This window comes from Hevea brasiliensis, chromosome 12, assembly GCF_030052815.1.
Source record: "Hevea brasiliensis isolate MT/VB/25A 57/8 chromosome 12, ASM3005281v1, whole genome shotgun sequence".
Taxonomy (NCBI): Eukaryota; Viridiplantae; Streptophyta; class Magnoliopsida; order Malpighiales; family Euphorbiaceae; genus Hevea; species Hevea brasiliensis.
Window position 1 is genome coordinate 9,861,470 of NC_079504.1, and position 13,773 is coordinate 9,875,242.

The 13,773-nt window shown below is 32.3% G+C and overlaps 1 protein-coding gene across 2 annotated transcripts in view; it reads right to left on the reverse strand.

Annotated features, from left to right (window-relative positions):
- The window catches only part of LOC131171314 (mitogen-activated protein kinase kinase kinase 1-like), a 53,927-nt gene extending 40,748 nt beyond the window's left edge, over positions 1–13,179 (reverse strand). The window contains exons 1-9 of one of the 2 annotated variants that reach the window (XM_058131032.1): positions 12,013–13,177; positions 11,627–11,711; positions 11,432–11,494; positions 10,789–10,946; positions 8,589–8,661; positions 8,420–8,479; positions 8,094–8,204; positions 7,591–7,833; positions 6,377–6,841 (exon numbers count right to left, since the gene is read on the reverse strand). In XM_058131032.1, the coding sequence (XP_057987015.1) occupies positions 7,591–7,833; positions 8,094–8,204; positions 8,420–8,479; positions 8,589–8,661; positions 10,789–10,946; positions 11,432–11,494; positions 11,627–11,711; positions 12,013–12,965 (1,746 nt within the window). In that variant the 5' untranslated portion in view covers positions 12,966–13,177 and the 3' untranslated portion in view covers positions 6,377–6,841. Of the gene's footprint in view, positions 1–6,376; positions 6,842–7,590; positions 7,834–8,093; positions 8,205–8,419; positions 8,480–8,588; positions 8,662–10,788; positions 10,947–11,431; positions 11,495–11,626; positions 11,712–12,012 lie in introns of those variants that run through there. The other variant, XM_058131033.1, reaches the window with a different exon arrangement.
- Between the last annotated feature and the right edge of the window lie 594 nt (positions 13,180–13,773).

Here is a 13,773-nt window from a genome sequence, read left to right on the forward strand (position 1 = left end):
GGAAGTTCTCCATTTCACCTATGGGATAAAATCGTGAGGCTTATGGCCAAAGCGGACAATTCCTCTAGTGGTTAGAGCCCGACTGTTACAGGCAATGTTTTTCCGTTACAAATTAGTGACGGATAAATCTGTCTGTTAATTTGTGACGATTTAGATACGGAATATTCTGTCTGTCAATAATTAAAATATTTAAAAAATAATTAAAAAATTTATAACTGATATTCCGTCACAAATCCGTCTAATGATATAATCTGTCAAAAATCCATCTCTAATTTGTGACGAAATTATTCCGTCACAAAAAATCCTTCACTAACTTATTCGCTACTTTTTTTTAATGACTACAAATTAGTAACAACAAAATAGTTATCATTGAATATGATTAGAATTTTATATCTATTAATATAAATATAAGTTTTAAAATTGATTAAATTTTTAGTTTTTTTAATAGTAATTTTATAATTATGTTGAAGATATTTTTGTTTATATTATTATTCCCTCCACCTACCCACACAAACATTTATAATGAATTAGTAAATATTTAGAACAATAAAAAAAAATAAATTAGTGAAAGTGAAATTCAGTGTTTAAGATTTTTTATTAATTTTATTATAATTAATTAAATATTTTTAATGAACTAATTATATTTATAGAATTAAAATTATATAACTACTATATTAAAAATTATTATATAATTTTTTTATATAATTGAAATTATTATTAATTATAGTAATATTAAAAGTTAAAATTATTTAAAGATTTGCTATTAGCTACGCCTTTCACTGTTAAAAGTGTTAGTGATTATGTTTATAGTTAAAATTTATTAGCAAAGAAGGGATATGATTAGAGAAAGAACGGAGATGGTCTTGGGTTCAAAAAGTAATGATATATAAAATAAGGGAACTAATCACTAGAGGCGCCTTTTGGTGAAATGGCTTGGAGAGTTGTAAAAACTCTAGGGTTAAGCGTGCTCACTTGAGAGAAATCTTAGGATGAGTGACCTCCTGGGAAGTTCTCCATTCCACCTATGGGACAAAACCGTGAGGCTTATGGCCAAAGCGGATAATTCCTCTAGTTGTTGGTTCCCTCATTTTATATTTCATTACTTTTTGAATCCAATACCATCTCTGTGCTTTGCCGATGTGGGATTTGCCTAGGGGACCTTTCTCCCCCCCTTTCGGGACTCAGTGTCCTCACTAAGGTTTGCCCCACCATCGCGCAAGAGGACACGCGAGCAGCTCTGATACCAATTGTAACGATCAGGCTCCAGAAAGGTCCCCTAGGCAAATCCCACATCAGCAAAGTGCGGAAATGGTATTGGATTCAAAAAGTAATGAAATATAAAATGAGGGAACCAACAACTAGAGGAATTATCCGCTTTGGCCATAAGCCTCACGGTTTTGTCCCATAGGTGGAATGGAGAACTTCCCAGGAGGTCACCCATCCTAGGATTTCTCTCAAGCGAGCATGCTTAACCCTGAAGTTCTTCCAACTCTCCAGGCCATTCCACCAAAAGGCATATCTAGTGATTAGTTCCCTCATTTTATATATCATTACTTTTTGAACCCAAGACCATCTCCGTGCTTTGCGGATGTGGGATTTGCCTAAGGGACCTTTCTCCCCCCATTTCGGGACTCAGCGTCTTCGCTAAGGTTTGCCCCACTATCGCTCAAGAGGACACGCAAGCGGCTCTGATACCAATTGTAACGATCGGGCTCCAACCACTAGAGGAATTGTCCGTTTTGGCCATAAGCCTCACGGTTTTGTCCCATAGGTGGAATAGAGAACTTCCCAGGAGGTCACCCATCCTAGGATTTCTCTCAAGTGAGCACGCTTAACCCTAGAGTTCTTCCAACTCTCCAGGCTATTCTATCAAAAGGCGCCTCTAGTGATTAGTTCCCTCATTTTATATATCATTACTTTTTGAACCCCAGACCATCTCCGTGCTTGCCAATGTGGGATTTGCCTAAGGGACCTTTAAAGAAGCGCCTTTTGATGGAATGACCTGGAGAATTGGAAGAACTCCAGGGTTAAGCGTGCTCGCTTGAGAGATATCCTAGGATGGGTGACCTCCTGGGAAGTTCTCTATTTCACCTATGGGACAAAATCGTGAGGCTTATGGCCAAAGCGGACAATTCCTCTAGTGGTTGGAGCCCGAGCGTTGCAGGCAATGTTTTTCCATTACAAATTAGTGACGGATAAATCTGTCTGTCATAAATCTATGACAGTTTAGAGACGGAATATTCTGTTTGTCAATATTTAAAATATTTAAAAAATAATTAAAAAATTTATGACGGATATTCCATCACAAATCTGTCCAATTATGTAATCTGTCAAAAATTCATCTCTAATTTGTGACGAAATTATTCCGTCACAAAAAATCCGTCACTAACTTCTGTTTTTCTTGTAGTTTCAACTTCCATATATATATATATATATATTTGATTTACATGACACACAGGTGTTTGAGTGCTCTAAATTATTTTTTGTGTGAATATTATTTGAACTTGATTAAATGTGTTGATATATGCTGCATTTCATTATTAGGGATGCATTAGCCCTAATTAGTTATAGAAATTGTATTTAAAATTAATATTTTACTCTGCGAGTCGAACGCTCACTCCTGTTCATCATATTTTTCTAGGCTACAGGAGAGTTTCATTTTCAGAATAACCTGTTTCATTTCCCTCAAGTTTATTGGCAGTTGTTCTTTGTATTTTGTTTTCTTAATCTAAAATTTAGAACTCCGTATGTGCTAGGGTTATTTTTAATTTGTGGGATTGTAATGATCTATTTTCTTTAGAAACTAGTAACCTAATTTTTATGGATATGTTGAATGTATGAGATGAATTGTTTTGAGGACAAGGGAGCTGAGCTCCCATTTGATTATATGATTGATTGAAGATTATGAGAGCGAGCTGAGCTCTCCAATTTGATGTATTCTGTGATTACAGGTCGGATGAGCTAAAAACCCCCTATTGGATAGTTCAGGTTATGGTCGGACTCTGTTCGATTGATTTCTTGAAATGGGACTTAGAGTATGGGCTTTATGGTTAGGTTAGAATAGTTAGACTTATTATAGATTTTGGAGGCTTTATGTTGACTCAAGTTTTAGTACTGATCTGATCCATAGTATCGAGTCATGACAATTTTGATCAAAATAAATTTTATTTTTAGAAAAAGGCTATAAACTTGTAATTAATAAATTGGTTGTTATACTTAAATTAGATTAAAAATTCAAATTCTCAATTTTAATATTTAATTAAAACTTATTCGCTACTTTTTTTTAATGACTATAAATTAGTAACAATAAAATAGTTGTCATTGAATATGATTAGAATTTCATATCTATTAATATAAATATAATTTTTAAAATTGATTAAAGTTTTAGTTTTTAATAGTAAATTTATAATTATGTTGAAGACATTTTTGTTTATATTATTATTCCTTCCACCTTTCCACACAAACATTTATAATGAATTAGTAAATATTTAGAACAATAAAAAAAATAAATTAGTGAAAGTAAAATTCAGTATTTAAGATTTTTTATTAATTTTATTATAATTAATTAAATATTTTTAATGAACTAATTATATTTATAGAATTAAAATTATATAACTACTATATTAAAAATTATTATATAATTTGTTTATATAATTGAAATTATTATTAATTATAGTAATATTAAAAGTTAAAATTATTTAAAGATTTGCTATTAGCTACGCCTTTCGTTGTTAAAAGTGTTAGTGATTATGTTTATAGTTAAAATTTATTAGCAAAGAAGGGATATGATCAGAGAAACTTTTAACAACATGATGGTATGGTAATCTTCCCATTGTTAAAAAATTTAACAACGTAAATATTGTCATTAAAAGTTATTAGCAACAAAGTGACATGAATTAGTAATTTTTTTTATTGCCAAATTTTATTATTATATAATTTTTATTGATATTTATAATAAATAATTAATTATATATTTGGAAATATAAATATTTCTCTCCTTCTTTATTTTATACATATTACAGATTATAGATTTCTATTATATATTTTAATCATATCTAGTAAATAACAAAGTTTATTTTATCAATAATTTTTTTTATAAAAAGAAAAGAAGTTGATAATTATTTTTTATATAAATTAATTTCATTTGATGGTGAAATAAATAAATTTTATTTTTTAAAAGTTTTCAATTTAAATTAAATTATTGTGGTAAATAATTAAAATTTAAAATTTTATCGTTTCTCCATTTTCTGCTGTGTGAAGAGTGTTAAAATCTCATTGCTGTTTTTGCTTCCACTATTTCAATCAATCAAGAAAAAAGAATGAGAGATTAAACGAAGAACTGATCGACTCGATCGAAATAATTTAATTTGATTTGAAATCAAACTTTTTTATTAGAATTTTTTTATTCAGAATCAAATATTGTTTGCGCACATATTTTATAATAGGGGAATTTAAAATTTAATGTATGAGTTTTATCTTATTTTATACTTTAATTCATAGACTTTATAAAATTAATTATTTAATCTTTAAATTTTATACTATATTATATTTTAGTTCTTAGGTTTTAAAAAAAAGTAATTATTAATTTCTTTAATTTTAATATATAAAATAATTTAATTCTTAAAATTTTAATATTTATAACAATTTTATTCATTGACTGAATAATTAAATTGTTTTGTATATTAAAATTACAAGGATTAAAATTTGACAGTGTAAAATTAAAAAACTAAATAATTAATTTTTAAAAATTAAGAGATGAAAGTGTAATGTAGTACAAAATCAAATAAATAAATAATTAATTTTTTAAAATTCCAAATAATATAAGATAAAATTTAGATATCAAATTGTAAACTTCCCTTTATAATATATTTCGCAAAATACTTGTATGATTGAATTTCTATTTTTGATATATTTAAGATTTCTTTTATATTTATTTTATTTATATTTTACTCTTTCCATTATTAAACTAAAACTTGTTAGTTTATTTACAATGGTTAATGATGAAATTAATTTTATTTTTAAAAAATAAAATTATGATAAAGCTTCACATTTTAGTTTTGATTTGATGCTTTTATATATATATATTTTGTAACACCCTAGGTAAATCTCACATCGACAAAACAGGAAAGAAATATTGAGTTTATAAGTTGGTGGTTCGTAACCTCTAGTGAAACATTTTAAAACCGTGAGAGCTTCGGCTCAGAGCGGATAATATTACTAGTGGACCGGGCCATTACACACACACACATATATATATATATATATATATATATATATATATATATATATATATATATATATATATATATATATATATATATATTTCATGAGTTTTCAATATGTAGCTATTTTTTATGTTTTTAACTATTAAATATCTCATGATATGATTAATTTATTAATTTATTTTTATATTATAAAGTAAGTTAAATTTTTTTTAAAAATTATCACGTGATATTTTTTGAAAATAGTTTAATTTACTAATTAATGTTATTATATTAATATTTTAATTTTAATTAAATACAAAAAATTAATTTTTATTAAATTTATACATAATGCAAGTATTTAACTAGTTAAGAGAAATAATTTTATTAAAATGGAAAGCCCAATGAAAAAAAAATTATTCTCGTAATTTTTAAGTTTCTTACTCTTCAAAGGCCTTAAATAACCTGCCTGAATAAATTTGAAAAATCATATGAAATCTATTGTAACGTCCATTTCTTTCTATTATAAATGATCAGTCGATCAAGATGAAATAAAATCTATTTGAGTGGATTTAATAATTTAAATGGTGGGATGTAACATTTTAAATGTTGGGATTTAATAATTTCTATTATCAATTATTTCAGCTAATAAAATTAAAGTAAATTTTATCTTTTTAAAATTTATTCTAAATATATAAATTTTATTTTTTTTATTCAATAGATATTTAATGACCAGAATAATAATTAGTGGGCTACTTGTAAGAATAATTATATTTTTTACTCGACACAAAAATAATTAATATCAAAATGAATCATAGGACCATCCATCTTATTCCACAATTGACTCACAAAAGTTTTATCATAAAATTATTTGAATTGAAAATTTTAAATAAAATTAAATGACAAATTTGCATAAAAATTATTCTAAACTCTATGAATGGCTTTTCTTCAATCAAATCATAGTAACAAGCTTCATATTTTAAGATACAAACCTCCTCAACATGTTCCTTCAAAAGTTAAAAATCTAGGAAGTACCGCTTTTCGCAAGCTGCTGCTCACACCATTACCAGACCAATTACTCTCTCCATTCTAGGGTTCATCAATTCCTGATAAGCTCTTTGTTCTTGGTGGGAGACTCCGAAATGCAGGTGGGAAGGGGAAGCTCAGACCAAATATTCACCAGCAAAGAAATAATTTAGAATCAATGCATTCATATGGAACATATTTTACAAAAGCCGCTAGTGGTACAAAACTTTCAAAAAAATAAAAAAGAAAAACACTAAAAGTTGAATTATCACTGACATTTGCTACAATCATGGGATATATACACACAATGGTGTCTGCTCCCCATTTCTTACAACAGACAAATAACTAAATGCTACTTTAAGAACCGCCAGAGCTATAAAGTTGAATTTTCAGAGCAGAACCCATGAATAAAAAATCTGATATCATCATAGTAAAGTTACAAGGCCAGATCCTGGACGTCATTTCGATCTTCATTAATTTAAACCATGCTCGCATGCTTTTAGTTTTATGCAACCAAAAATTAATGGCTGCAAAATACAGCGTCCAAGAACAAGTCGACCCACTTGTCTATGCAACATGATAAATGAGTCTTGCATGCTTTGCTGTGGACACAACTGTTTTCAAGAGCAAAACCATCAGTTCATTAAAATGACAAAATAACAAAGACAATTATACGAGACAGACAACATCAAGCTAAGATGCAGTATGAAGATTTGGATCCTATGAAACATAGACTAACTAAAAATGATGCTGAGTATCCTGTTTAGGAAAGGTCAATAGAGAACTATGGTAACATATCCTCTGATAAATAGCAATCATGTGATCTATTACAATGTTAACACAGGCAAGTAAGACATTTATATTTCTATTTTCAAACACATCAAAGGATCCATTGCGGTAATCACAAAACAGGCCTCAATTTACAATTCAAAAAATAGCCCAAACTTTAAAAATAGGTAATTATATCCTATACTTATTGCCCAAACCACCTAAATTCAATCAAGTACATGTAAACAACTAAATGGATAACTTAAACACACATTGATAAATTTATTAGCTTACCATCATCAACTTCATCTTTGAACAATAGCCATATAAATAACTGATTTTACATGTGATTTAATATATTTAGGTGGCTTCGCTATAATTGCAACAAATACTAAAGTATGGGCAGTAAATTGTGACTTGAATAAAATTTTAGGCCCTTCTCTTTTTTATGTGAATAACCCCTTTTGACGAGGGGCTGTAGAAATTGAGTTTTATACACACACACACACACACACACATACACACGCGCACACACACATATATATAGAAAGACATTGTTATGGGGAATGGAGAGGGAAGCAATATGAAGTTTCACCTAATTATCAGTAGTCATAGGTGAGAGCTTCCAAGATTTTCGGCCAATATAAGGTGACGCAGAACCTGACAATGACGTGGAAAGTGATCGTCTTACAAATGAATGGTCTAAGAGCTGAGCAGCAGTAGGACGATCATTGGGATTAACTTGTAGGCATTGCAAAATAAAATCCCGTGCATCTGGTGAAAGAAAATCAGGAACAGGTGGTGGCACACCTCTGCCAATCCTAAACAATGCCTGCATCTGTTGAATCACAGAAAAGGGAGTAGATGTTAAAAGCCATAAACAAGAGTCCTGGCACATATCACAAAATTGCATGTGGAAAAGGAAATTAGCTGTTGTGCACTTAATGCCCAATTTAATGTAGAATTAACTCGTTAACTAGCCAAGACAAGCATATCCAAAAAAAGAAGTAGAAGTCTCAATTATCCAAGTCCTTTATGCTGCCATCAACATATAATGATATCTATGAAAAGAAGGGAGTGCAAAAACGTGGCACATACACATTCTAAATGGGAATATGGGATCTGACGGGTTAACATCTCCAAAACAGTGCATCCAAGGCTCCACATGTCAGCTGGAAGCCCATAACCCTGATTTCTCCTATTGACAACCTGCAATATAAAGCTCAGTAACCAGAAAAACTAATGGAAAATATTAAACATGATTTAACCAGACAGTTTGATAGACTATGCAATAGTGACAAATCTTGCAGGTAGGCATGTCAGATAAAATTAAAGGAATAGAAATACAGAGTAAAAAACAAAAGTATACTACCATGGAAAGTATATTTTGTCTAATCTATAAACTAAAATGCATAAACACATACCTCAGGTGCCATCCAAAATGCAGTCCCCTTGCAAGATTTAACATCATTTAATTTTGTTGCCTGAAAAAGAGAATAGTACACAAGTTAGAGAAGAAATTCGCCATCATTTCAGAACCTTTAAGGCTTTAACATATACAGAGAGATAAAAATCTGAGAGTTGGATAAAAACCTTAGCCAATCCAAAATCTGCAAGTTTCACTGATCCATTAGCATCTACCAATATATTTGCACATTTGATATCCCTAAAGTACCATAAGAAAATGCAATGAGATTTCAGTATCATATATGCTAGTTATATGTGAACCCATGGTGTGTGCATGCAAGAGTGCTTGAGTCAACTGCCAAAACTTCTGTATTGTAAAATGTGCACAAAATTACTACATTAAACACACATAAAACCAATAAAACAAAATGCAGAAACAAATAACCAAAAGGGGCCCAGTACTGAATTGTAATGTGGTGTAGCAAGCCAACCCTGTATGATAAAAATTAAAGGACAAAAAAGATATGAAGAATTTAACAACCTCCCTCCCCTCCCAAAAAGAAAAAACTTCACAGTGAATCCTTACTCTGTTCAAATAACAAAGTGAAAAGGGGGAAAAACTAACTTTGATCAAAGAAACCCAATAATTCTTGAAGTGTGACAATTACAGGACAAATGATTGATATCAGTGCACAACTACAGAAGGTCAAGTACCTTGACTTCACAAAAGGGATGAAGAAGAGGTGCAAACTTAGGATGAAATGGGGTAAAATAGAGAACAAAAACTTAAAGAGCACAAAACATTTCTAAACATATTGCCCTAGACAAAATGAATTAAAAGGGCAGATCCTTACAGCTGACCCCAATTAAGTAGGGATTAATGCCTGATTGAGTTGAGATGATTGGTATCAACGATGAAGAGGTAAATACAACATACATTTGGAAAACCATCAAAATATAAAAAGCCAAATAAATACCCATACACCTGAACTATTATATTTTTGCCTAATAAACACCTAAACATTTTTTTCCCTATCTCACACCTCAGCTCAAAAAAAAAAAAAAAAAAAAAAAACCGTAACACTTAAATATAAATTTATACAGTCAGCATATTCCGTAAATACACGCGTGGAGAGGAGAGTGAGCCTTACAAAAAAATTGCCGATGTGTAATTTATGCTAATTATTATTTTATTATTAAATTAAAGAAAATCTTCCATTCTCTCTGTTCATCACTACACCTGCATTTCTCTACCCTACACTCACATCCATAATTTTCCATCCCCTTTCTCTCTCTTCCTTACACTAAAATCTCTTATCTTGCACTATTCTCCCATGTCCCAATACTCAAAACAACTAAAAAAAAAAAAGAAAAAAGGAAAAATGGACACTGATAGACCCCATCGCTTCAACAGCAACAAAGGTGCCCAAGCTTATCCAGTGTTCCCCACTAATGGCAAGAAACGTGACTGTGCCTTCGAAAATCCTGAACCTTCTTCTCCAATTCTGCCCTTCGTAATGGTGGTAATTCTACTAAAAACAACTATTGGGCAACATGAGCTTCAATACAGGTGAGACGTAGCACAGTTTACTTCGCAAGTGGGGTTGGGTCGCACTATAGCGGAGATATGGCTAGGTCAATGGAAAAATGGGACACAAAACAAAAGAAATAAAATTGGAGATGGGAAAAAATGGCAGCACTAAAAGATGGTAGATTCAGTAGAGAAGCGATAGAGGCAGTAGGGTGTAAAAGGAAGCTTTACATGGTTAACATTAAAGGCAATGCAGTAAATGATTGTTGGTTTTATAATGTTGAAGCAAACCTGTGGGAGAATATGCCTAAGGGAATGCTTGTGGGATGGAGTGGACCAGCGGCGACGATGGATGAAGAGATGACATACGTAGTGGATGAAGTGAAGGGAGCTTTGAGTGAGTATGATAATGAAAGGGATTGTTGGAAGAAGGTGATTAAATTGCCTGAGCTTAAAAGGGCAGAGCAGATAGCTGCTGGGAGAAGAAGAGTTTGAGTGGCTTGTGTTAATGGAAAAAGTATTATGGTGGTGGATGTGGCGGCTACGCCTGCAAGAGTTTTGAAGTGGGCTTCTTTTCATGCATCTTTGGCCATTCGGAAAATCTTTTACATGTTGGCCCCATGTCTCTCAAACTCCAGTAACATTGAAAATTTGTATCTAAGTGTTAAGTTTTTTTGAGTTGAGGTGTGAGATAGGCCCCAAAGAAAAAAGTTTTAATGTCTATTAGACAAAAATAAAATAGTTTAGGTGTCTGGGAATGTATTTGGCCAAATACAAAATCTAGTGTGGTAATCACAACTATCAAAACCATGGATAAAATACATGATAAAAAGAATAATCAATCACTTATCTCACCTATGAACAACATTTTGAGCATGAAGATACTTCAAACCATGCAAAATCTGCCTTGTGTATGCAGAAACTTGTGAATCTCGAAGATTGTATCTCTGATAGAGATTCATAAGGGAGCCCTTAGTTACAAGCTCAAGAAAGATATATAGTTTCGAGTCATCCTGCAAAATTCAGCATAGGAAACAAAATTAACGAACAAATACATACACAAAAAGAATTTCCAGTACAGTTATTCCCACTAAGCAATATGAAATACAGAGATGAAATATGCAGGGTGCTTATAAGCAGATAAATTCATCACATTTCACAAGTTCCAAGGTCACTACATTAATAGAGATTATATTCAATTAATTATTCTTGTCCAGCTTAGTTTCAACTATTTGAAGTTAGTTACAGGTAGCTGTGTGACATTGGTAAACCTGAAAGCTAGAATCAATTTGATAAATGCATTCACAAAAAATTTGGAACAGAGAGACATTTTATACAGGGAATTGTTATCCAAATTTTGATAAATTTTAAAGTATACAAATAAAATAAATTATAAAATAAAGAATTAATAAAAGGAGATAGTGTCTTCACTTCTATCAGTTATGTTCAAAATGATGCACAGAGAAGCAAATAACCGATGTGAAAAACAAGAGGTTACCTTATCAGTGCCGTAATACTGAACTATGTTTTCATGTTCGAACTGACTTAAAAGAGCAATCTCCTGAAAAACACGAGCATCTAATGTGATGAGAAAAAAAGAGTTCTGATAATAAGCCCCTTCAGGTTTCAAAAGAAATCCCAGTCATCACAATTGCAGATTTGAATTTATTTCATTCAAGTATGACTATCTCACCTGCTCAAGTTGGTAAACACTTTGCTTGCCTTCATTTCCTTGATCAAGCAAAGAAACCTCTTTTACAGCAAAAAAGAATCCATCACTGCAGGAATAAATAATAAACAAAGAATGATTAGTGGAGAAAAAGTGTCACACACACACACACAAACACATATATAGAAAACCCTCCGCTTTTGTTACTAGTACTACCAATTGCTGCCTAACCACAAAATCTATAAAATTGAGAGTGCAAAACTGAAGACAAGTTTTGCACAAAGTGCAAGAACCTAAAAACAGATTGGAAGACGCTGCAGCCATATGAAAAATGAAAATAGTCTGCTCGCAAATGATAATTAAAGAGATATTTCAAGGAATAAAATGAAGAACAGAGGTTGAGCACTTACTTAGAGATTCCTTCATATACCGATCCGAACGACCCCCTTCCCAGAAGCTCACCTTTTTCCCAGTAATCAATAATCCTTCTAAATCTCCCATTTGGCGAAATGTTGGACATGAGTTCCGTGGTAGTACTTGATGAATCATCATCACTGGATGTGGTAAACGAACATGACTCCCATACCCTCAACGAATTACCATCTTCTTCTCTCTTAATAGCAGCCAAATCAAGTCCGTGTTCACCAAGTCCTTCTTCCTCATCATCACGGCAGAAGTCTCCACTAGCCACCAACAAGGAACCTCTATCATTCTCAGGCGCAAAATCCCTCAATAAATCCCAAGTTGAACAAGCGTTATCGATCACCGGTAACGTCATTGAAGGCGGCGGCTTCAACAGCGGCGGCCTAACCCCTTTGATTCCCCCTGCTGCACCGCAAACAACACCGCGACAAGCATTTAACTTAGCTGACTCAACTGGCTCGTCCCGAGACAACTCAGCAGCGTCTGTAATGCTAACACTATCTACAACCCTAGTACACAATTCACTCTCCTCCTGATCCTGCAGCTGATGATGATGTTTCTTGTCCCCTATCCCCGGACTATTTGCCTCGTGCAATCTGGACCGCGGCAGAAGATCTGAAGCCGACCGGACCTTCATCGCCTCCCACGCCGCCGCCGGAATAGCAAAATCCTCGGGACCCGACAAGCCCAGGGTCCGACAAATGCGGTCAAACTCACCATCGGTTCCTTCAATCCGAAAACTAGTCCGATCTGGCAAGTCAGGAGACCTAGTGACCAGAGACGACGATGACAAGTCGTCTGAAGAGGAGCAATACGACGTCGCATCATAATCAATGTGCTTCGCCGCATTTCGGCGATCCAGCCTCGGCCTCCGACGGTTCTTAGGGTCCATAGGGCCGCCCCTCTGGCTATGAGTTAAAAATCGAGGCAAGTGATGCATGGAGACCTAAATCCATCTAAATCTCCAAAAGATTAAATTCACAAGAGTCAAACAAAAACTTGAAGAAACGTGACTGCTCTTTTTTCAGTAACTTTACCGGGAAAATCAGGAGAAGCAGGTGTTATGAATTTGGAAGAAAAGGGCAAGAGTCATAACGATTGAAAGCATAGAGTGAGAAACATTGGAGCTTGGACAAAGTAGACAGAGGTAAACGCCGTCGAAGCAGCGAAGAAAACGCGGTGACACGTGGCAAAAAAAAAAGGGGGTTGAGTGGATTGAGGTAGGATGTGTTATGTTTGGGTAAGGGTAGTGGCACATTCCAATGTGTACGCCTGTCGTACACGCTGGTTTAAAAAGGGAAACTCTTCTTTTCGTGTGTTGTCGATTTTTTTTTTTTTACAAATGATTATAAAATGTCCTTGACGTCATTGATGAATACTCAGTGAGTTATGACTGAGGTAAGCAAATATGCCAGCAGCCAATTTATTCTAATATTTTATTTGGGCTAATGAAAAAAAGCACATGCACTTATATGATTTTTTTAATAATTTTTTTATCATTTTCCACAAAAGCAAGGGTAGAGATCGAATTCATCAAGACAATTACTTAGCATTCATAAATTTTTATTAGTTGTTGGCATAGTTATTGGGTATTTCACTTAATTTATAAATTAAATTATAAATTAATTTATAAATTTTAAAAATAAATTAATATATTTATTTATAATAATTTTAAAATTTATAAATTAAAAAAGTTAAAAATTTAAATATTTATTTTAAAATTTATAAATTATTTTATTAATTATTTA